A 25,622-nucleotide genomic window follows, 5' to 3' on the forward strand; every position below is an offset into this window, starting at 1 on the left:
AAAAGGTTAATGATGCTCCTTAAGGATGCTATTCAGCAGTCAATAATCTTGAATTCATTTCAGAAGAATGGCGTGACTTATGCCGCTCTAATAGCTTTTTAATAAAACAATGTTTATCAAATAAAATAAAACCCTGTATATTGGTTCTTCTTCTTCATTACCTTTCATTAGCATGCGGCGCACAGCTAGAATAGCATCTGTGTTGATAGGGCCTCCATATCCACGATTTCCTTTTTCCAATACCGATACCAAAGACATAGAAGGTTGAGTGGCCAACATGTTTATTGTTTTTCATAGTAATTAACTTGTTCAACATTGTCAACACTAGTAGCTGAGTTGAAGTAACATGCTTATTTGACTGCAAACAAACAAAAAAAATTGAATTCAAGGATAAATTATAACATTCACAGAATGTACAGTCTCTACAACATTGTAGCAAGTATATAGAAGCTAAAAATCTGTAACAGCAATATAGTCATTACATATGTTTGTGTCATATGGCAAAAGTGTAGTTAAATATCTCATATGATTCTGTCATCATCTTTCATTTGTAAGTGACACACGGTTGCTCCCACTTATCTTCGTTACGAACAGTCATGTTAAATGCATTTGTACTTGAGTTACATGCCTTGCATATCTACCTGGAAATAACTTATCACACTAAGAGGGGAAGAATCTATCTACACGCTATGCCCGATTTGTCGGGCTAAGGACATTCAAACACTATACTCAGCACCCGAACTTAGACACAACCGTAGAGACACAGTAGCTGGTGTGATATCGATAACTACATTGTTCAGTTCAAAAAATAGATATACGAACAATTTATTACATTCGTTCTTGTGTGTATTTCGCTACACTCACATTAATCTGCTTCTGGCATGCTTAACGAGGTATTCTAAGAGCCTGCTTATCTTATTATTACCTCGCGCGCATTTCGATCAAACGGAAAACATCCTAACGGTACATGCAATATGATCACTCGATAACCTCTGGACAAAGTACTATAACATCAGTGCTGGTCATCTGACAACATTGTGTTGGGCACAGCAGCCGCCCGTGGCAGTTCTTAGCGTGTGTGACTTCGCAACAATGTGCAACGACTTTGACACAGCTTTACTGGTGCTTTTCGCTAGCAACGTGTGACAGCCACCGTGAACAGCGATAAACTTCTCTGGTGTCTCTCAATATCTTGTTGTCTTGCGTTGCAAACTTTGTTCGCTAGGTGGCGTGGTTATTGATAAGCTCTTCCGAACTGACAGTCGGAGTCATTCGCCTCTTCACACCATACCTTTGGGGCAATCGGTCCCCTTCTTGTTCTTGTTCGCCTTGTTCCTCTCGTAGAAGCACGCCAAGAGCCAGAGGAACGACACGAAAAGCTGGAAGCTGCCAAGCAGGCGGAAGAAGTCATCGTACTCTCCCGCGGCGTCTCTGTAATATCCTGCGAGAAAGAGAGAAAGTCGGAAAATACAATCGAAGGAGATGCATAATATTCGAGCGGCGTGGTCCTTAGTTGTCCTTACCAATCAGCCTAGGTCTGAAGAAGGTAGCGTTTCCAGTGATGCAGTTACTGAGGCCATAAGCTAGGGGCATGAGACGGATGCCTAAGTATTCCAGGAACAACACAGAGAACAGGGTAATAGTGCTGCCCCCTGACAGAGCCATGGTGACGGCCAGGATGGTCAATGACGTGTAGGTATAACAGTAGGGTGCGATGTGCATCAGGACTCCAGTGACCAGATAGTTGAAGACCATCATATTTCTCCTCTCGATCAGCTTCTTATCAGATATCCAGCCCAGGCCGAGACGGCCAATCAAGTCTCCCACAGAATTGGCGAGAAGGATGTAGATCCCCTGGTCAGGTGGAATGCCGTGGTCTTTGGCGTAATCGATTATAATCGTGATGAATGTACCATGCGTGAAGACGTGCGAGATTTGCGACAGGCAGACAAGAATGAAATATGGAGAGCTCAGGAGTTCCTGGAACATCTCTAATACCCCACGTACTTTGGACAGCTTGTCGTTCATACTGGGTAACTTTCCCTTTACTTTAGGAATGCTTGGCGGTCTGTCAACCGAGTTGAACGCTTCTGGGTAGTCCACGGGTACCTCTTGATCTTTGCGACTGTTTGGAGCCGTTGTTCCGTTGGCTATCAGCATAGTGGGTTTCTTATCGCTGAGCTGTGAATCCAGAAGCTTCTCTTTTTCAGCAGAGAAATCCCGAGACACTGGTCGCGAGTTCTTGGTTCCCGATCGCTGTATCACAGACTGTGCATCTTGTGCTGCCTGCATTATTGAGGGAGCAGGGGGGTTGTTGTTTGTATTTGCTGATTTCTTCTGTTCGGGAAGTACTTCTTTCGAACCGCAAAGCAGGTTCTTGGTAATGCTTCGGGTTAAAACCTGCTGCCCGTCTTTCTCGCCTCCAGACACGATCAGACTGCCTGCGTTGTTCAAGATAAGCGGGTTTCTCTTGTCGTCTAAGATCTTGCTCTCCAGGAGTTTCTCCTTTTCTACAACGGAGTCCTTGCATCCTTGACGGAGGTTTCTTGCTGCATTTCTTGCGGCCAGTACTTTACTGGGAATATCGGATGTACTTCCAGGCACATCTGCCAACGTGAACGTACTTCCTGTCATGTTGATCTCGCAGTCGTACCGCGGATTGCTGATGACTTCAGCTTCGCTGACTTCCTTGTTGGCTTCTGGTGGCCTGCGAAGCTTGTTGCTTTGCAACAGAGCAGCCGGAAGGGCATTAAGTGTGAAGCCTCCAGCTATGAGGAAGGCGCCTCGCAGGCCGTACTTTTGCGAGCAGTACTGGAAAAGTATCGGGAAGATAAAGGACACCAGCGTGGGACCTGAGAGATTGATCCCCGACGCTGTGGCCCGGTTCTTCTTGAACACATTGTTCAAAATGACTGCTGTTAGTGTGAAAACCAGGCCTCCTCCCAATCCTAAAAGGTAACGAGTTTATTAATGGATTTTGCTACAGAGTTCTTAATGTACACAGTTATGCCCAGTTCCCACTTGGTGACGCCATGCGCGACGTCAATTGTGACATCGAGGGACGTCGTGCGAGCGTACGTTTTTCGTGTTCTCACTCCAGAGAGCTTGCTGCTATGTCTCGCGGTTGACGAGACTCTTCGCGATATTTCCTCGATCCGCTCTCCTTTTGAGTATTGAGTATTTTGTGAATTGGGATCCGCTCTCCTTTTGAGTATTGAGTATTTTGTGAATTGGATCCGCTCTCCTTTTGAGTGTTGAGTATTTTCTGAATTGGATAAATGATCCACGACCAGGGGGGTCAACACCGACTGTTGGTGGAACGTAGAATCTACGTTTTCTAATGTTGAGTAATGTTGAATAATGTTCAATGTAGAATGATAACGCTGAACCAACGCTGTTTTAGCTGCACGTGGTCAAATGTGGATTGTGCCCATGCCCATGAACAGCAAAAGCCTCTATAATGGCTTCATAATGGGCAAGCCTCTGTAAGAGCATCTATAACCTTCTAGTGTGTTATGTGGTTTCTTCACGTAGTGACCGCGCATTTCCCCTTATTTTGATGCTTCTGCAGCTCATTACGTTGAAGTTTTAATTGTCTCGATGGCACAAACTTCAGGAAATCAAAGTAATGCGAAAGACCAGCCACTACAACGGCAACAGCCAGTAGTTGAAAAATGAGAAGACGTGGTTTGGACATGTCACCTCATTGGCCAAGAGAACATCGTTCTCGTGAGCTCTCGCGAACGCTGCAGAACACCGTGGAGAAAGTTCAGCATGTCAAACTTTTTTGGCTCGGCGTCTGCGGCGCCGGATATGCGCGTCCACTTCCGCCGCCTGCAAGCGACGTCACGTCCGACGTCATCAAGTGGGAACTGGGTACTATGCAGCGCGATGTGCCTGGAGGAAGGAACAACAAACCTTGACTGATGCTATAGTAGACGTTAACCTGGGTGATGTTAGTCGCAGTATAACATAATATCAAGCCTAAGGAAGAGACCAGTGTTCCCAGCACGACCAGGAGACGGTCGTTGAGGTAATGGGTGAGGATTCCAACGGAGAGGCCTACGGGAATAAATCAAGCGATGATTACTCAATCGAAGTGAATACATATGGTTAACCAATGGTTATACGCATCAAAAAAATCGCGACACCTTGAGTCAGTTTTGTTCTAGGGAACAGTAAACTCGCTTTGTCATCATGTGCTCTCCCGACTAATGCCTCACTTGTAACGGGGTAGCGTACTGCCAACACCTATAGATAAAGCAAGCCTGATCGCTAAAACGACGTTGTCAACGAGAGTCCGCCAATGACGACCGTGCCACCATCAGCCACATGGGAAGCCACTAGAAGCCAGGGAAGCATGTTGCGAAGCAGACGACCTCGTGACTCTGTCCGTGTATTCACACCAGCGACATTCACCGCAGGAGCGGAAGACGCGAAAAGTGGCATAGCTTTCTGAGCGCGAGCGCTCAACATCAAGTGTTCAAGTACACTTTTAACCGTGTGGGGGGGGGGGGGGGGATATCCTGCGACACAGCCACAAGATATTCGGTAGCAGACGACAGGAAAGAGGCTGACGGTGTTGTCTGCTAAGTGTCGTCTGCTATGTGCGCAGTACGCCACTCACGATATTCCACACCGTAGTGAATGCTCAACATAACACGGGACGGACACATCGACTGTGTGTGCAGTGTTTTCGCTTTATCTTCCACTAGGATCTTTAGCGAGGATGTCGCTCGTATGAATACACAGTGTATGTCCATGTGGCGAAGGAGATAAAGGAGGCATTTAAGCAGGCTTTCAGTGTCTAGGTGGCGTTGGTATTTTACTGTCCCAGCGGCGAAACAGCACATGGCATCCTCATCATCTATTTGTTGTTGGTGGTGGCGTTCTTTCGACTTCACAACTTCGGTGCGCAAGAAGAGTACAGAACCACTACAGGAGGCAGTGCGTTCTGCAAGACATGAACAGTGCAAGCAAGGTACTGGAAGTCGCTTACCTGAACAGCCTGAGATGACAGCGACAAGACTGAGGGGCAGAGCAGCTTCTTCCCGGGTGATTCCGAACGTTTGAATGAGCTGCACGTAGACAACAGCCATGGATCGGATGAGACCCCGGTGGAAGAAGTTCATCCCCGCGCAGGAGAAGGCGATGATCCAACGCCATCGCTCCACTTGCTTTGCCGTCAGCACGGGTGCTGGGCCCTGGATCATCGGAAACAGGTGGATCGCTGTTAATTGACAGTCACCACGCACGATACAATCCCCGTGCCGTGCGCGCCGCGTACAGCTGTTACCCGCGTGACAAAAACAGCCATAACCCACTTACAGCGTGGCCTCTGGTTGTTTTTGTCACGCGGGTAACATAGATGATAACGCAACAAACGGTAACAAAAAAGTGCCAACCAGTACCAGTGCTGATCGGCCCCGCCCTTGTGCAAGTCACGGGACCAACCGCCCCGAGCAGCACGTCTTGACCCAATATTGGCTGGATACTGGCAATAGCGGTCCAATATTGCCCGCGTGCAGCCAATATTTCGTCAATATATTGTGCTACGCGGTGCGGCACGTTAACACTACACCGACAACTGCGGGTCAGGTAGTTACATAAAAAATCACACAGCGGCAGTGTCTCCGTACAATAATATAATACTGTATATAATAATAGTCTAACAGGGATTAAGCGACGCCAGCTGTCATGCTGGGATAACCGAACCGCCGCCTGTCCCGTCTGCGTGACCGGAAATATCCAATATGATACATATTTCACGGCAGTCATGAGCATTGAGTGCCTTTAGACACCCGCAGAACACAGAAGGACTTCGCCGATACCTGCCGTGTTCTGCTCTCAGAAAGGTTGTGATTGAACACACGCGCCGCTTCCAGAGCTGTGCAAAAAAACAAAACAAATAAATAGCAAACGCATCCTTGGTAATCGATTTGCTTCTCTTCCTTCTTTTTCGGTGTATATAGACCAAGCGCAGTACACGTATAATGGAGTGGCTCGCCAGACTACTATCCTTGCCTTGCCTGCACTACGAAAGAATTGCCTCTAGCGTTCGTCGCCTGGCACTGTGCCTTGCGTTAGAGTATAAGCGGTGCTCCTGCTGTTACGTACAGGATCCTTGTCGGTGCTATCGGTAGTCCCGTGCATTGCCGGTGTCATCCACCAGCAGTCTACCTCTGGAAACTTAGAGAAGTTCCGGGTGAAACGGACAGCTTGATGACAGCAAGTGATAGTTGTAAATTCATACAAAGAAAGAGTTAACATTTCCTTGAGTTGAACAGGAGGAACACAGAACCTGTACACGTCAAGTCACGTGTTGTTGCCAGTTTCGAAATTAAGACTGAATTCGAATTAAGATGGACTCGTCACTCTCGCAGGTAAACCAGCATCTTGTGGTTGAAAGACAGTTATCAGAAAAACATACACACACACACATGTATATGAGTCATTCTATGCGAAACTCCCTTAATGAATTCGTACGAAGCAATTAGACCTAATGGTTACCAGCCGGAACACGGACATCGAATAGGGGCAGACTAAGTAACAAGACGAGGCCCCGGGGCCATCGATCAGAATATAATGCTGACACACTTTCGCCTTTAGCCGGCACACGGAAGGTCTCCGACTCAAATATCAGTTCTCGGAAAGAGGTGCATGTGACACGAGCGCATTCTGTATCACTTCGCGACAGACTAAGCGCTGTGCAAAAACGCCTTGACAGCATCAGGGGATGTCTCTTTTTTTTTTTTTCTATTATAAATTAGTTAATCAATCTATCTATCTATCTTTGTGTGACCGACATGTACTTGGGAAATCAAGTTTGCTGTCTTTGGAGTGGACGTCACGCGATTGATTTGATTGATTTATTGATGACATTTATAACGAGTAAATTGTTATTATTTATTGTGGGATATTAACTTATGTAGGATAATTAAGACATATAGTCACTATACATTTGGCGTCAGGTGCCGAATGTAGCATAATGGACGTGATAGGTGAGAGAGAAAGGTAGTGGAATTTTTTGTATTTTATGTCAGCGCAGCGTAGCAACTGTGGTTATGAGCAGAGCGCAGACGTGGAGAAAGGACAGCAGGAAGGAGTGGGGGGACAGGGGGCTTAGTATGCGCCTTGGGCCGACTTCTGGGGGAACTGTGCCGATATTCGTCTGGAATGTCTTCCGGAAAACCCAGGGAAAACATCAGACAGCACAGCCTGTGTGATTCGAACCCGGCGTGGAAAGCGACCATCCCAACCACTATGCCACAGGAGCTGGTGTTGTCAACAACTGCTTGATTGATTGAAAAATAAAACGCATAGGGATTTGAGTCCCGACAATGTCGGGAAAGGCTACTCCAGAACACGTGAATAGAAAAGAAAGTAGAAAAACAGGAAAAATGCAACCCCCAAGATGACCAAGACGCATAACAAAGAACATGCGCATGAGTCCAGTTAATGAGACAATAGTTCAAATGATTGTAGACGAAATAATAATAATAATAGTTTGTTTTACAAACGAAATACACCAATGGCCCTCAACGCACTGGACAAGAGTAATACAACAATACCTAATATGATTTATTTATTTATTTTTAATCGTTCGATTCCATCCTAGACTTTCCTGGTTGTGCACCACGACACAAATTAGCTCTCACGAAATGACGCATCAGTAACCCACTTGCTGGAAGAGATCTAAAACACGCGGAGTGGTCGCAAATGTCCAAATTCCGTCCGACCTGTCCAACCTGTCCGACTTCATTTTACCGTGGTTACACTCCGTATCAAACTCTTCTTAATTAGCGTATGCAGCAATCTGGCGCGTCGCCTACTTAGCTAAAAAGCAACGACCTCGTTCAGTGCTCTTTCCGATTCGTCTGCGCATTATTCACGTCGGTTTATCGTCATGCCAGTTGAGCGACATAGTTCCCCGAAGAATTTAATCTGCGCGCTGAGATTTGCACCGGCGGGCGAAAGCAGCCGTCCTTCAAGGTTCTCCGTATTACTTATCGAGGAAAGTGTGAGTGAGGAAAGTGTGGTGTGATTTTTTATTTATTTATTCCGTGTTAGCGCCGCGAAGCAACTGTGGCTATGAGCGGCATACAGATGTGGACACATGGAGAGAGGACAGCAGGAAGGAGTGGGGGGCGGAAGGAATTTATTGCCAGAAAAAGAAAGGAAAATGAAAGATAAAAGGGGAAAGGTCAGCCAGGGAGGGGGGCAGCACGCCGGATTGCTAATCCCTAAAAAAAGGTGAAATAAATAAGTAAATAAAAAATAAAAATAAGAAAAAACCCCGGCTCACAGGGAACCCAGGGGCCCGTATCACACAGAAAACGGAGCACCGTCACACTCCACTAGCTAGCTCGCTGCACTGGGGCCGGGGCCAAGGAGTGTTGCGAGGGGAAACGTCCGTGCACCCAAGCTCTGAGAGGCGTTGCCAGAGCACGGGACAAGGGGTATTAGTATGTGCCCTGGGCCGACTTCAGGGAGAACTGTGCCGTCATTTCGTCTGGAAAGTCTGAGTAATGTGAGCGAAACCGCACGGAAACGCTATCCCACACACACACACACAGCGACAGGAATTTTTACGGCATTATACACATATGAAAGAAGGAAGTCACTGAAAAGGTTAGCCAGCTGTAGGGCTCGAACCCACATCTTCTGGATTGTCGGTCCAGGTCTTTACCAATTGAGCTAAGCTAACGCATCTCCCCAACGGCTTCCGAGGGTGCGTCATTTGAAGGGACAAACCACATCCACTCCCTCACAAAAATCGTCTAATAGACGATTTTACAAAGACGCGCGCGCCACCAAGCGCGGGGCGCAAAGCACCATGGGAACTTCGGTTATGGTTTACACTGGCTGACGCTGCTGCTGTGCACACTGGGAATGTCGTTGTGGTTCCTTTACCTCCGTCTTCTCCTAATGCTGTAAGTATGGTTAACTATACTCTAAGTCCTTCAAAGTTCCCATGAGCCCTTGCGTGCGACACGTGGCGCTTTATTTTTTAAGCGTTCCACCTTTCACCATTACATATTTTCTCCCTCACACACACACGTTCATACGATGGGGCGACACAGGCACCATCTGTCGAACATGGTCGTGTTATAAACGTATCCTTGCATTAACCTGGGGAGGATGCTATGCTGCTATTAGAGCTCTTAACTGTCAACTAGCATATATTGAAAACTTTTATGTTCTCAATATTTCGACGGCTGTTCAACCCCAAATTGGACTGTTACCAATATCAGGGTTACTGCAGCTTCGTTATTTTCGTGAAATATTATTTCGCTACCTCACTGCAGCCCGGATACACGATTGCTATACATAGCTATTATACCATACCCTGCTACCATGCTTCTCTCTCCTGCCATCTCCGGCGATGAAACTCCCCACCCATTATCCTGAAATAAAGTTGTTGTTGTTGTTCTCTCTCCTGAGGTGAAGGAGAGTAAAAGCAGAACAGAAAATAGGGACATATAACGGGCTCTTGCAATGATTCGCGCCGGAACATTTCTGTTTTCTTGTTTTCCCCTTTAGTAGGTATAGGAGGCCGCGCTCGAAATAGGTGCCCTTCAGAACAGCTGTCACAGGGTAGAGCTGCCAACACATGTGACACAGTATGCAATGCTTGCATGTGATGTAACGACCGTTGGAGTGAATGCCCTCTAATGTAAGGAAGTGCGGTTGTCCTCCAAAGTGAAAAATCGAGTGCTGGCGTAATAAAGCACCAACCCGTTCCCTGCAGAAACTCAATCGGAAAAATAGATTGAAACAAGTATTGTCTTTGGAAATGTTTATGTTGTCCCCCACGAAACAAGTGAACAGTACTCTGATACTCATTGATACTGATGTAAATGTTCCAACTTACATAAGTATATGCAGAAGGACAATTTTTTCTTCCACTACCAGTGATAAAGTTTTCTCTTTGCTTTGTTTGTTTGTTCTTTTTTTACTCGAGTAACGAAGTCGTGCCGTTGTAGGCGATCACAAAGACTAATTACTAAATTTCTACTTTAATTTTCACTTTGGATCGTAATCTATTTTGGAACAAAAGTAGAATAATTAATGAGTAGAAGTAGAATAATAAATAGAATAACTAAGGAGGGCATTAGTGATAAGCCGCTCATAATTCCCAAAGAACAGCATGGAGAAGCTATATTCAGGGATGAATATAGCTCCCACCGCCCTGAATATTGTGCACGAAGCGCGAAATTGAGTGGAACTCTGATAGGGGAAGCAGGCGAGAGGGGGTGACATAACTGTTTGCAGGAATGCCTCGTCATGTCCCCGTGGGGTGGTTTAGGTTCTTCTTACGAAACGTTTCCCATAAAACAGCTGCTGTAGTTCTTCTGGCTGCATGTCAACTCTGACGACATCCGACCAGATCCGTATACAGACACGTTTCCGTAGTAGCAGCTTCTTGCTTACGCAAGTCAAGTGAGAACTATACACACAAGCACGAAGAGTTGCGTTTTTTTTTTTTTCTCGATATAAGAACTCATAAAGTTCGAAATGCCGCTACCAAACGAAAATTTAAAAAATAAATGTCAGGCTAAACGTATCTGACAACCGCCAATTAAATATTAATTTATTATATTAATTATTCTAATTAATTATATATATATATTATAAATACTAATTAAACAAAGAAGCTCTGAACATAATTATGCCGCCGGACAGCGATAGCATAAACTGCCTCCCTGAGCACATACAGACCGTCCGCCGCTCTCCTTCTCTCTCATCTTGCTCCCCCAAAGCGGTTTGCATTCGTGACGTCAGAATGGCGTCACACCGCCTCTGACGCACGGGGGGTGACTGCGCAAACCTTGCCCACCGGAGTAGGAACCCGAGTGCAAAGATTTGTGTGATGGAATGGGTTCGATATGGGGGAACAAGACACTATAGGCCAACCGTACCTTGCGTGTCACTTGCATACGTGGTGTATCCTGTTAGGAACGTTATTCGTTCGTGCGTGAATATCAGTCGCGTTGTCATAGGTGCCCAAAAATGCAACGTTGTGGGTAACGCTAAACCAGGAAATCCCTCTGTGAAACGGAACCACAAAATTCCTTTAATCTTCTCTATGGAAGCTAGCCTTTCTCTCTGTCAGCGTGGTGTGTTGTGTGGCGAGATTTCGGCGCACCTTAAAGAACCCTCAGGTGGACAAAATTAATCCACAGACTGACCGCTGTGGCGTCAGCCCCGAATTATATTATCTCTATCAGTTTCTTATCAAAACAATAAAAATCTGTCCGCGTGGATTCTTGACGAAATCAGTTCGCCGTTAAACTAAACTAACGTGGAGGATAGTTGTCCTGATGGCCGAGATTCTTAACATCTTTTCCGTTTTGTTCTGGTTAAGAAGCAAGATGACACAATCTTGCTAGATCCTTCGATAGCTCCAATTATACCATATGTGCTACGAGGAAGGAACACATTTAAAGAAAAAGGTAGATGGTCTTCCGCGTCTATGGAAGCTCGAACCGGTTATGGGAAAGGGTTAGCGGACGCTTTTTAGCCTGGCGTGCATCTATTGAAACACGCAGAAGTCCCATCTCTATATAGATGAAGAACAGCGTATGGGGATTATTGCACTAGAAACAGCAGTCTTCATCGATTTGTCCATGAAGACCGCTTTATCGACAAGAATCGACGTTGGACTGGCTCTAGTCACTCGATATTTTTGTTTTGTTTCTTTCGTCGTTTTTTTTTTTTTTCATTTCTTTTTCTTTACGCGAAGATGAACGATTTTTCAGTCAAGCATAGCACTCCAAGCACAAAATTTGATGCTCAATCCTCCAGCCACGTAGGTGTTGCAACGCACGTGCGATTGCAATTAATTTCGTCACCACTGGGTCTACCACGGCGATGTGATTCATAAACACGTTTCGCAACTCATCTGTACCCTCTTAGAAAAAAAGGGTGGAGCAGTTACACCTGTTAGAAGGTAATAGTTGTCGCATACGTTGTACCTAAATGGTTGCAAAGTTCTACCTCCTACCTACGAACGATAGGGTTGCTGATTCGGTGAGCGAAGGGGACGTACACCTTTTCGTAGCAACTTTGTATATATAATAATTTCTTTTACCACCCTTTTACACCCTTTACCAGACGCTATGTTGACCTAGGTGGTAACTATAGAAGTTGCCACCTTTTCACACCATTTTTTTTTTCTTAGAGTGTATACTCATAAATATCATTCTCATCAAACCATAACGACTAATGTAGAAGAAAATATGTACTAAATTCAATAAGCACTAAACGAAATGGATTCCTCGAGTGTTAGATATAGTGGTTGAACTATTCTTGCGTCACTTTCGGTTTAGAATCATTTGTATTGTTCGTGTTCTTCTCGTGCCAATCTACACAATCACATCACTTAACTCTTGTCATCTTATGGTCATGTCAGTCACGTCACGTGTTATAAGGTAAGGAACTTCGCTTCAGCGGTGAAACAACCCCATGTCATCATCATCGTCGTGTACCTGTTGTTCTTGTTGCTCTTCTTCATCACTACTCGCGCAAAAAGAAGAAACAAGAGATACGTAAAAGATGATATTCGATGGGCATTACCTGCCGTTGACCTTGGGTGTTACTAAGTGGTCAAATTAAAGCGGGAATTTTGGGGGGCGCAGCGCGAACCACAGCTAAGATTCCCGAACAATGTCCCGTTGCTGTCCTCTATGACCCCTCATCGTGCGAGGAATTGTGAATTCCCTCTACCACCTTCTCCCATAGCCGTGGAAACCTCCACGAGGAAGGGATCGATAGGACACACTTTCGGAGCCCTGGGCTCATCACATCTGCTTCTGTCTTCCGATGTTATTTACTCGAGCATCCCGTCTTGCAAACGCGTGGATCTATCGACGTATTGCAATGACCACTATAGCTCTAGCAAGTGACGGTCATCTGTCGTCTGCATTGCTTTTCCGCTCTCATATGTACGGCGACTGGCAACACTGACTTTACCGTCTCTCTTCAGAGTGCGTTAACGGCGATACGACGTCTACGTTCAGGTTTAACTTATCAATGTTGCGACCCTCCCTTTTTAGATTCGTAGATGTTCTCGACTGCAGAACTTATGCAACAGCGGAGCCCCATAGCAACAGGCGCGAGTAACAACACCGCTGCAGTATATGCAAGATACAAGTCCTTGCGATACGTACGAGAATTCACTCGGACAGTGTCGATGTCTACACTCTCGGGACATCGCAGACGACACTACAATGTCAGCTGGCCACTTTCACCGAAAGCGCGTTTTTCCACCGTTTCCCCCGCCTTCATCGAAGTGATCGTTCACAGTTCGATCACCTCACACGAACGTGAGCGCGTCGTTTTCCTTCTAGCACCACCTGTCCTCACCTAAGCTACGACCCGAGCCCACCTCGCTGCAGTCCAAAACCACATCAGCTGAGCGCGGCGGCTCCTCCACCGAGAGAGATCTCATACCTTCCTCCCCTGCCATAGGCGACGCTTCGCCGTTACCATAGCAACAGGGCCCTGGCTTCGGCGAACTAGGACTGCGTGTGCGTTTTGTCATCTGTGCGAGAAGGAGGGTAACTTACCTTTACTTTCTCATCCATGGCAGAAACAACAAGCCGTCGCGTTGCATCCCTTCGATGGGTCAGGATCACCGTTGCGGATCAAACCGTACCGGTCCGGCACATTCGGCCGCCGACACCACCATCGCTTGACGGACTGTTTTCTTTCTTACTCCATTTCCCCCCCTCGTTATGCCTTTCCTCTCCCCCTGCTCCTCCTCGTATTGTCACGTGATCGATGGGTGATTTTTTTTTAAAAGTGTGGTCACCTCCTCTCTGCATCTTTCTCTCCCCCCATGTCCTTTCTCCTGAAAGGTCGCTTCTCTCTCTACGTTGTGAGCACATGGTTTCCAGGTGATCTAAAGGGTGAGGAGCGAATGCTTCTGCGTGAGGAGTGCGACAGGGCTTGCACGTGCGGGAAGCGGAACCATGACTTATTTCTTAACTGTGTGTGTAGGACGAGGGGTCTTAATGACGTCAGTAAGATAAGGCAGGATTGCTTCACTGTTCTTCTGTTGTTTTTTTTTTTTTTCGTATCCGTGTGTATACTTTGAAAAACGCTTTGTCATATCGCCTAAAAACTAGGACAAAAAAAAATGCTTCCTGTGGTTCACGGGTTGTGCCTATAGGTTGCGGGCGTCATGCATATCCGATGTTTTTATGTGAATGCGAGCCGAATATGGATATGATAAGTATGATGGCGAGTGATGTTCTGAGACTGGACCACATAGGAAGGACAGATACATACAAAGCCTCAGTGTCTTCCTTCTTTCATCGTGATAAGTGTAACTGTAACGGTGGACAGGTCGAGTGTGTACGAATGTCGCAGTTTCCTGTTTCCCAGAAAAATCCACTTTGCAAGCGCAAGTACCCAAGCAGCGCAATGTACTGAAAGTCGAGTGCAATGGGGGTGGCCGGGTAGGTGGAAGGCCTTGAACAGACCCGTGAAACTAAACTAAACAACATTGATAAGACACATACCGTCCACCCCCATTGCACTCGACTTTCAGTATATTGTGCTGCTTGGGTAAACCCCAAGCAGCACAATGTACTGAAAGTCGGGTGCAATAGGGGTGGACGGATAGGTGGGAGGCCTTGAACAGGCTCGTGCAACTAAAGGACGTTGATAAGGCACATACCAGCCACCCCTATTGCACTCGACTTTCAGTACATTGTGCTGCTTGGGAAGCTACGCATTAGATAGCCCGCGTTCCCCACAGAAGAAAGTAGCATTGTTCCTGGAAGACAGATAGCGCTACCGGGAAGCAATAGGTATTACAGTGAACCCTCGTTAATATGACCCCCGATAATCTGACATACGCGCTTTACGACCATACTCTTGAGGAACAATCCTGTGAAACCTCTGCAAATCCCCCCCCCCCCCGTTAATGTGACAATTCCGCATTATGACCGAAATTTCTGGGGACGACCATGGTCATAATAACGAGGGTTCACTGTATATGCAGCGTGCTGCACAGGTGTCACGAGTTTGAAATAACCGTATGTGACGTTGGCAACATGTCCCTGGGCTTGGGCGGAACAACAAAAGACAAAACACAGAAACGAACATCACAAGACAAAGACAAAACAAGACAAGGCCCAATTGCATTTTACTTCTATGTTCAACCTTGTGTTTCAACGACAGTATTATCTGCGTGCGGTTACAACTGGTAGTGGTCTAAACGATGCAGAAAAACGTCTTGTGCACGCATTGTATCTAAAATTTGACAACAAAGACCATATTAACTATAACAAACATAACGTGTTACAAATCCTTACATGTCCTTAATATTCTAACTCATACTCACTCATACTCTCGTCATGGGTAACAGGCTGGCGGCAAAATGCATGCCTGTTGGAATAGCTGCATACTGCAGTTATCCTAGTTAATACATACTTGTTATTAGTTAGTTACTAGTTAATATATAGTAATAATAATAATATATTATAGTTATTAGTTAATAACTATCGTTGTTTCCACTTGATGCGGTAAGAGGGTAGCCACCAACACGACATAGAAACAAAGTCTGATCGCTTAAACGACATGACGTAACATATCAGAGTCCGCCAATAAGGACCGTGCGTTCGGCGGCCGTAGCTATGGAGACAAGCCACCGTGTGCCACCTTATGCGGCCACTTGTAGCCACAGCAAGTCTGCGTTTGATGTCGTCTGCGACGATTACTGATTTTATACGTCTACGTGCGAAATTGTGCTTTCAGACGTCAAACAAAATACGTTATTTATTTTCGAATACACTTATCATTCTCTTATTACGGCGCTCGTCAATTGTAACTGCGATTCCTCGAGTAGGCAGTTGTATACATCGCTTCCAGACTTGGAAGTACCTGGCTGTGCTGTCTCGGTTGTTTTCTGGGTTTTCCCTTAGAAGCCGGCCCAGGACGCACATTGCCCCAGGGCGTTAGTCGTGAGGTAGTTAGTCGTGAGCCGACAATGGAGAGCCCTTCCAGCACCATTCCAGCACCATCATTATAATTATATTCAGCCTGTATATACTGTAATTATGCTACAAGTTTTTCTGTATGCAGCGTGGATATATTTACGTGCTCACCTTTTCTTTTTTTTTCTTCCTCTCTCTGTCACTTCAATTGAATTGAATTACGTGTTGTTCGTACCGCTTTTTCGTTTGTCCGTTCGATAATCATTAAACAAACAAATAAAAAGGGAAAATGCATTTTTCGATTATGTAAATAACAGTCATCTCTCCTTTGTATTTTTTGCTTAAAAATACATTTCAGCTTGAGAAAGGCAAGTTGCGCTTCTATTTTCCGTTGCGCGGCCTGCCTGTAATGGGTAGTCCACTATACGGATGAGGCGATTACAGCTCACTCGCTAAACGGAACTGCTAACTTGCAGACGACAGTGATATACCACGGCATTGCTGCTGTTTGCGTTAGGTTACTGAATACGGAGTGCATTCTCACACTATCTTTGTAATTTCCTGTTACGACGAAGATTATGCACGATAGCGTTTACGTCATAAGCAAGCTGGCCGGAAAAATCGTAAATCTCTCCAGCTCCACAAAAGAGAAGTTTTGTTTGCTCTGTTTTAGTGGCGGGAGCTTACCAAACGTGCCGGAAAAGCTCATAAGCGTTACGGCGCGTCAGTGGCGGGACTGGAAGAAAAATTGCTTTGTCATTCATGGTTCCGTGTGTTATTCCGAATATTCGACGTGATTATGTTACGCCTTTTTGTACCAATTATGTCCTGCATAAATTGGTACAAAAAAAGGCGTACGCCCCACACCCTCCCTTTTTTTCCCACAAATCAGGAGCGAGAACGATGTTATGGTTCGGCATTATGGTTCGCTAGGAGCGTGCCATGCGGTGAAGTTCATTTTTACGGGTGCACATACTGCACACTACTAGCAAATCTTCACCCACATGTTATTTTCACACGTCACTCACTCACTATATCTCTGTCTTTATCTCTCTTTCTATCTGTCTAACGCCTCATTCGTTCACATCCCCATATTTTGTATTTCTCAGTCAACCAATCAACGAATCATAAATGAGTAAAGTGAGGGCCCTATTCTCGTCAATGTAATCGACCTCGATTGCTTTGACTTTGATGTGTCTCGCATGTCATTGGTCGTTACGTGAAGAAGGCGTGAAGGTCAGAGATGAATGTCACGCGCCCTCAACTAATATAGTTCATCCTGCAATCTTCGTGAAAAAAGTACACTCTTAAAATGTGCTTCCCCACATAGCACGCTCCGCCTCCCGTTTTCAAGAAATCAGGGGCGAGAACGTTGTCATTCGGGATGATGGTTGACTAGGTGCGCGCTATGTGGTGAAACTCATTTTTATGTGTGCTAAGGCAAGAAACCTTGTTCTCTTTGTGCAGAAGGCGGGTCTTGCACGACGACCCCTCTAACGCTTTGCTCCCGCCGACGAACTCACGCACCCTCTACCACCTCCACCCTTCATCCTCTATCCTCCATCCGTCTTTCTTCTTTTTCTTTTGCAACGGCGAGCCGATCCTGCCATTATCCCCCCCCCCTTTTTTTTAAGAGTGTAGATAAAGGATGAAGAGTGTAGGATCAAGTGCTCGACCATTGGTTGAGGACGCATGACATTCATCGCTGTTCTTCACGTAACGACCAATGACAGGCGGGACGCAAAGTAATCGAGGTCGATTACTTTGACGAGAATAGGTTCCAGGACGCTCGCTGGCACAACTGCTTCGCGACGCAAACACACAGATTCGAATCGTAGCCCCTGTTCTTTGGTTTTTACTATTATGAATTCTCCTCAGCAGCTGGTTACCTTTTTTTATCAATTCTTTCATTGAGCTACATGTACAGTGTGAATGCCATTGACCGACTGTTGCCCCTCTATACGAGACGTGCATCATATCATAACCGTCTTTCGTACGACGCCGTGCCATCACCTTCTTTTCCTTTCATTCTCATAGCAACGTGCAAGGTTCATTAAGAAGTGGGAGAGCTTTGATGTCAATAGTGCCGCCGTGAAACATCCTGGTATGCCTCATCCCACGCGGTTTGCATCCTCCCTTTGTTTCATAGTAATATCGAGCACTGCAAAAAGCGCAGGAAGTACGTAATAAATAATGGAACAGCCTTCGCCCCTCCGTTCCATGTAGCATTTGTTATACTGTTCGGAGTTGGACACGCTGACCGCTTTGGCAGCACCGTCGCACGGATACACTACCTCTAAGGTATGAAATGTTGCGACTTGCAGTTTTTTTGTTTTTGTTTTTAGTTTTAGTAAGATAAGATAGCAATGGGCAGTGTAGGTATTCAGACGAGTGCAGGACAAGCACGGGGAATGACTGCAGACAACAAACCACTGCAAGTGTAACACTGCAACACTGGTTCGTTGTTTGTTGTCATTCTCGTCCCTGTCCTGCAATTGTTCTCTTATCGTGTCCTATCACGGTGTAAGATAAAGATAAGATATAGATAAAGATATCTTACACCGTGTGTCCTACCAACTAGCCCAAGTCCTTGTTCTCTTCAGTCTCAAAAAGTCGTACAGACAATGAGCGGCGTACAGACGTGGACAGATGGAGAGAGGACAAAAGGAAGGATTGGGGGACAGAGGGGTTAGTATGCTTCCTGGGCCGACTTCAATGGGAACTGTGCCGACATTCGTCAAGCGTTCGAATTGTTAGACATAAACGAAAACGATCTATGCGTGCTGCACTCTTCCGCAGGCAACTCAAGGTCGAACTCAACTGCTCACGCGCCCAGCACCTGTGTAGTGCTATTTTGTGTACGAAGTAACTTGGAAGTAACTCGTTCTTCTTCTTTTTTTTTTAAGCAACTCCGTAACTGCGGCTGCGAGTTACATTTCAGGCTGAAGAACTTCGTTATTAACTTAGTTACATATTTCACACGGTAACTTAACTCGTAATGAGTTCTTTTTGACGGGCATCTTCTCGATCAACGGATGTAACTCTCGATAAAACTCTTTATTATGTTATCAACAAATCTTGTGACGTTGTCACGAAAGGTCCGGGGGGAATGCGAAGGAAAGGAGCGCGTGCTCGGCGAAGATACCGAGCCTGTGTTATCGTGCCGCCAAGATTGCTGGCGACGTTGAGATAATCCGAACTCTTGCGATCAAGCCGGTGCGTACAACACGATGTTACAATGTCACATCACATGTCATCGTATGAGGAATGCATGCGATAAGAGACCCGTGATTTTCTGCTTCTCCTGACAAATGCGGAAGTCTTGCATCGTTATAAAACGAAGGGCCATGTCGAGGGACCGGTAAGTGAACTGTAGCTCTGGGAAATTCAAGAAAGGTTCGCGTACTAAAAGTGCGGCTGGTTCGTTCATACCGAATGTCGGCTTATTTAAAGGAACAGCACAAAATCATCGGAGGACGGAAAATTCCCGCCCGACGTAACTAGACATAAAGCGTTCCCAGAGATAAAATTTACGACTGTTTGCGTACTTCGGAGGATTTGTGCAGACAACAACAACAACAAATAGGCGCCGTGTCTGTTAGATAAATAAGCATAATTGTCGTCTGCATTGGAAATGGCTGTGAGATAGGCCTCTGTGCCTCATGCATGCATGCATGCATACAGTGGAGGAGATGGATGAGAATACGCGGGGAGGTTAATCTCAGCTATGTGAGGACCTGCTGCTCCCTATGCGCATGTTGCTGCCAGTAGAAGCTACAAAACATGCGCATGTGTTCATGTGCACAAAAGTGCACTTCATCCACTGGAACACAGTCACCTGTGGAGACACAATCATACATTTTAGCTCCAATCCGACCCAACAGAAGCAAGCCAAAGACGGGAAGCCCATCCCATGTCTGTGGGGAGGCTCACTAGAGGAATTCCACGCTCAACTGCAAGAATCCAGCTCGCGTTGCGTAGTGGTTAGGAAGATCGCCTTCCACTGCGAGACTTGGAGATGACGTGGGTTCGAACCCCCGTACCAGCCCTGCTGTCTGATGTTTTTCCTGCGTTTTCCGTCTGACTTGCCAGACGAATGCCTGCACAGTTCACCCTGAAGTCGGCCCAGAATGCACACTAACTGGCCCCTTGTCCCCCACTCCTTCCTGCTGTCCTCTCTCCATCTGTACGCTTCTTTACGTCGCACATAGCCACAGTTGCTTCGTGGCGTTAACACTGCATTTAAAAAAAAAAAAAAATATCAACCTTATCCAGAAAGTTTTTTTTCTCTTCAACTTCACCCTGATGTCTTCCATTGGATTCAGAGCTGTCTTACTAATGGAGCTCAGTCTACCCTTGTGAATGAATTCATGTCTCCTTTCCCTGCAGTTTCTTCTGGCGTTTCTCGAGACTTTGTCCTTGGTCGTTTACTGTTTCTTATCTTTATAGTAACGTTCCAGTATATAGCAACGTTTATAGTAACGTTATAGTAATGTTCCTTATAGTAACGTTCCATCGTTCTATTACATCCAATATTAGACATTTTTGTTGACGACTGTGTTCTCTGCCGCCCTACAAGATCTTCGGCTGACCAAATAGCCCTTCAGCGTGGTCTTACTGTTATCAATACCTGGTGCTCTACTTGGCTTCTTTCGCTTAATGCCCATAAATGTCGTTATCTTCCTTTTTCTCCTTCCAAATCGTCCTTAGTATGTCGATACCATGTTGGTCTTTGTCCTGTCTCACTGTCTCTTACAAGTATTTAGGCATGGATCTCTCCACTAATCTTTCCTGATCTGAACATATTCACATTGTTGTAAGTGACGCCAACCGGAAGCTTGGTTATCACCGTCGGAACCTCAAGCCAGAGCCTCCCTCCGTCAAACTTATTGCATATCAAATTTTTAATCAGGCCCAAACTAGAATACGCTTCTAGCGACTGGGACCCTTATTAGACTAATCTTGTTGATCTATTCGAATCTGTCCAAAACCGTTCTACAGCTTTATTTTATCTCGTTATTCTTATCCCTCAAGCGTCACTTTACTTGAATCGTAGGAGGATTTTTTTTATCGATTGGTTATGAAAGAGAAAGAAAAAAATTATTTTTTGTTTGTGTCTTTTTCATAGGTTCTCTCATAATCCTTCTACCCGCCCTTCTTTCTTATTCCCCGCCCACTCCCTTAGGACCGATCACCCTTGTAAACTTAACCGAATTCTTTTGTCGTTCGTCCCATTTTCATTGTTCGTTTTTTTCCTGAAAACTATTATCGTTTTTGGAATGACCTTCCCTTCGCTTGTTTCCGTATCAGATTCTGGTATTTTTCGTCACCGGTTGTGTACGCATCATAAGTTACGTTGCCCAGCATGCTCGTCATATCTTATATACCCATTATGATACGTATCTGTTTGTTCTCCCACCTCCCTTTTCATGTAACGCCCCTGTGTGGGCATTTGAGGTATCTAAATAAATAAAAATAAATAAAATTGATATGGGCCAAATGCGCATGCATATGGCCAACACTCCAGGGCAGAGATTAATACCGCAAATAAGAAGGCATTGAGGTAAATAAGAAGGATGATGCATCGATTAAGGTGGCTATGGTTATATGTATCGTGTTGTAAAAAGTAACGTCGACTTATATATGCAATCATTCGAACAACAGATTCTCCGTAATACTAACACAACACAGGGAGCTCAGTACACCAGAATAGATACTTCAAAGTACTCTTTCCTTCTTTTTCTTTACTTTTTTTTTTTTTTTTTTTGCGCTCTATATTAGAGTACAGTAGAGTAGAGTAGAGTACTGCACCGCACCGAATCCCTTTTGATACAGTGCAGACTCCCAAAGGGCAGTCGCAGGTTCAAAAAGAAAAAAAAAGGAAACGTAAACCTCCCCCCCCCCCAAAAAAAAAAAACATAATGTTAATGTTTTTAGGACCAGCTCCCCTGGCATGGTGGTTAGGATGATCGCTTTCCACGCCGAGACTGGGAGATGACACGGGTTCGAATCCTGTCACCGGCTGTGCAGTCTGAGGTTTTCCCTGGGTTTTCCGAAGACTTTCCAGACGAATGTCGGCACAGTTTCCCCTGAAGTCGGCCCAGGACGCATACTAACCCCCCCCCCTGTAACCTCATTCCTTCCTGCTGTCCTCTCTCCATCTGTCCACGTCTGTACGCCGCTCATAGCCACAGTTGCTTCGCGGCACTAACAAGGAATTAAAAAAAAGTATTGCTAAATAAAAATAATAATAAAAAATGCAAGAAGCATTCCTACACAACATATCGTTCTATGTTCGAGATATGGAGATGTAGATACTTGGGTAGAACAGCTGGGTGCGCGTCGGAAACGCGACTGTACGTTGCAAACAATATGAATATAACAATGAGTCGCGTTTCTACTGTAGCCGACCTTGCGCTACTGCACTTACGCCTCGCGAGATAAGAGCTATCATCACAGCGTAAGCGCTGCGTCCCCCCTTTTTTTTATGGATAGCGGCGATGTTTTCTTTTTTCTTTCCTTCCTTTCTTTTTTGCTTCAATTTCAAACTACCCTGCAGGCAGAAGAAGGAGGAAAGTCTGAGTGTGGGAGCAATGTGGAGAAGGCGCTACTGTATTTTATTGCTCTTAATTCTCGTTGTTGCGAATCCAGCTTAAGTGTGTAATTGATGTCAGTCTCTGTGGAAACTGGCTTTCTTGAAAACTTGAGGTGCACATTTAAAAAAAAGTGAAAATAAATAACTGAATATAAGAGAAATTAAGCAAGCTAAGCTATCTACGTAATCGCAAGAGCATCGCGTCAGAGATGTTAATGAACTAGCCAGGTAAGTAGTGGAAATAGAAAAAAAGTCCCTATCACATACACTGAAAGAAAAAATATTTCACCTGTAATAATTTTGATGCTTATCAACGTTTTTTATCAGCGTAACGGCCCATACGTAATAGCGTGTGTCGTCACGCTTCTGTGAGCAGCTCAACTGTATTTTCTTCCTCCTTTCTCTCTGTCTCTCTTTTCCTCTCGCCATTTACTGTTCACGTGTGACCTTCCTTGTGTGTATATTGTCCAGCTTGTAGAAACGTTTTACACCTGAAGAAATGTACTACTACTACATGAAAGCTTGTGAATATTAAAGAAGGTTTCACTGTTGGATTACCCGCATATCATTGCTATTCTGGACGCTGCTTGCTTTCTTTACTTTCCTCTACTACGCAAATAAATGAAACCCATGAAGCCTATCACTGCAATCAATTTATCAGTTCTTGTTAACATTACGAGCGCCAATCTTTGTACATAGAAACCCCTCCAATTTTAGAGCATTCTACAGTATCACGGAAGCGCTGCGACACAACATTCCAGAGGGGAAAGTAAGCTCAACTCGCATAAAATTCCGGCTTCCTGATTTATGGACACAAACAACAACAACAACACTCTTAAAAAATGTCATGCCCCACGTTTGGCACACGCGCACACACACAAAAAGGAAAAGCTGCCTTTACATACCTCCTTTCTGCTGTCACGCTGCCTGCGCGAAGGATGAATGACCGTCATGTCCTATCGTCGTCCTGGGCCCTTGCATGGGGTGCGTTCATGTAATAAGTTACCCCTTCTCGTCCCACCTTTCATAACAACCCAACCGTGGTGAACCGGCCGATCCTAGCTTCGCAAACTCTCAAGTACACCAGTAATCTCTGATGCTCCTCCAGTGATGAACTCCGATAACGTCAGCATGATAATATTGTGGAAAGTCATGCCGCATCGGCTCCGCTCGGTCTCTTCAGACATTATTTTCGTCGTCCACGAGTGCAAGGTCGCATCTTATCTTCATGATTTCAACATGACATGACTTGCACCGAGGGCCAGAGCATTACTTAGCTTCCGATTTAGCACTAAGGTGCGAAAATTTCTCTTCGTGGGGGTTAAAGGTTCCGTTACCTTAACAGTAAGACAAAAGGAACAGGAGCCATCCGTTGCGTGCGTGTAACATATTTTCGTAAGATGAACCTTAATGAACATAACACGGTTCAGTTTTGCGCCGTGTGTCCTTGATGATCCAGTGACAGAACAGAACATGTGTCGTGTGCCAGTGAGAGAAAGTAAATAAACAAATAATTGAGAAACACATTGCAGAAATAGGAGAGCCGTGTAACAGCAGAAACACATTGCTGAACATCGTTTTTTATAGGAAGTGTGACTGCGTACTTCAAGTGTATTCTACTTACACTTTTGAGGACATATTCAACTTGCGCGCTTTCACAATTTTCACAATTTTTCACAAAATTTGTCTCGAGTTCCATTCGTTCACAGAGGAAAAGAATTACGTTGCCAAAAGAGATATCCAGGAAGTGAGGTGTCGTGTAAGCCTACAAGTTCCAAATATGAGATTTCAACCCCTTATGCCTCTGATAACAGAACAGAAATTACTTTGACAGTAAATTAATATTTTCTCGCCCATCATAGCTATTTCGCTGTAGCTTTCGGCTAATTAAAAATCAAGCTATCGCATTTCGAGTAACTATAGTTTCATTTTCTATAGGTCACACCACGAAATCATCAACCGACTCGTTTGAACGCTCTCTACCTGAAATACCCTTTTAAAGAAAAGGCGAAACAGACGTGACAGTCGCATCGCTACTTCGTGCGATACGACGCAGTCACCATAAGTGATCCTCGAGTTAATAGCGTCACCCGTCCTTAGCCACTTTTACTCAAACACCCACTCTTTCAACGCAGTCCGTCGTCAAGCCGTGCCATCTCATTCTTCCGTGCTTTACCCTCACTTTCAACGCATTAACCTCACCTTTTTGTTTTAACGTCACCTTTTGTTTTAATCCATCTCATCCTTCTTTCACCGTTTGTTAGCTTATCCTTTATTTCCTAATTCTCTTATTTTCTTTTCATTTATTTCTCCTTCTTTTAGTTATTCTTCTTTTTTTCTTTGCGGAATAGCAAGCCGATGTCCCGTTTGGCTGACCTTTCCTCCTTTTTTTTTTCTCTGTTCTAATAAATATATACCCCCCCCCCCCCCCCGTGATAGGCATCGAGTGCCTTACTTTTAAACTGGCACCACGAGCGCGTACGTGCAGTGTGTTGGGCTGACACGAACAGATACGGAGAATTGAGATCTACGACCTACCCTTTCGTGTCAGTGCACTGTCCACGCTGCGCCTGTTCCCGTATCGACCACTCCTTTGTTCAGAGAGAAAGCAACAAAAGACGCATTCCCACTCTTTTTTTTTTTTTTACTTTAGTGTTGTAGTAATCGCTAACTGCCTCACGTCGTTGTGCGTGTAACTGGGAGTCAGTGACCCTTAATGTGATCAATGGGTGCACAGGGCAGGACCTCTAAATCGTGTTATAATAGCCATAATGCAAGATGATGGCCTTTTGAAAAGCGGACAAAGTTGAAAAAAAAAAACGGTGTCATGCGGTTGGTGCCCAAACTTAAGGTGGGTTGAACAGCAGGGTGGGGTCTGTACCGCATGCAGATATTTTTGTTTGCTATGCAAGAGAGCAGGAAGGAAGTTATGGAATGTGAGGAAAACTTTTGCACGTGGGCTCGGACCTCGACCTCATCATTTAGTTGTTGCCGCCTTGCTTCGACTTTCTTCATTTTGAATTGTTATACATTTCTGTTTTCTTTCCGAGTGTATCTAAGCAAATGAGAAGGGCCCGCTT

The 25,622-nt window shown here is 45.2% G+C and overlaps 2 protein-coding genes across 5 annotated transcripts in view; one reads left to right on the forward strand and one right to left on the reverse strand.

Annotated features, from left to right (window-relative positions):
• The window catches only part of LOC135371251 (uncharacterized), a 139,561-nt gene that overhangs the window by 56,050 nt on the left and 57,889 nt on the right, over positions 1 to 25,622 (forward strand). The window lies entirely within an intron of this gene.
• LOC135371247 (uncharacterized) lies at positions 271 to 23,586 on the reverse strand. Of its 2 annotated transcripts, none has more exons than XM_064605321.1 (5): positions 23,448 to 23,586; positions 5,000 to 5,204; positions 3,919 to 4,062; positions 1,524 to 2,948; positions 271 to 1,441 (listed from the first exon to the last, which is right to left on the reverse strand). In XM_064605321.1, the coding sequence occupies exons 1-5, from the start codon at positions 23,493 to 23,495 to the stop codon at positions 1,281 to 1,283; spliced, it is 1,983 nt and encodes a 660-aa protein (XP_064461391.1). In that variant the 5' UTR covers positions 23,496 to 23,586; the 3' UTR covers positions 271 to 1,280. The 2 variants fall into 2 exon arrangements, with proteins under 2 accessions (XP_064461391.1, XP_064461392.1); XM_064605322.1 differs by lacking the exon at positions 23,448 to 23,586 and adding an exon at positions 13,572 to 13,740.

This window comes from Ornithodoros turicata, chromosome 10 (assembly GCF_037126465.1).
Source record: "Ornithodoros turicata isolate Travis chromosome 10, ASM3712646v1, whole genome shotgun sequence".
Classification (NCBI taxonomy): domain Eukaryota; kingdom Metazoa; phylum Arthropoda; class Arachnida; order Ixodida; family Argasidae; genus Ornithodoros; species Ornithodoros turicata.

Bases quoted from the DNA above. Each gene is read 5' to 3' on its own strand.
- LOC135371247 (XM_064605321.1), bottom strand. From the start codon at position 23,495: ATGACGGTCATTCATCCTTCGCGCAGGCAGCGTGACAGCAGAAAGGAG. The intron at 4,063-4,999 runs GTAAGCGACTTC...TTATTCCCGTAG, and splicing joins TGTCATCTCAGGCTGTTCAG to GCCTCTCCGTTGGAATCCTC. The intron at 1,442-1,523 runs GTAAGGACAACT...TCTTTCTCGCAG, and splicing joins CTTCAGACCTAGGCTGATTG to GATATTACAGAGACGCCGCG.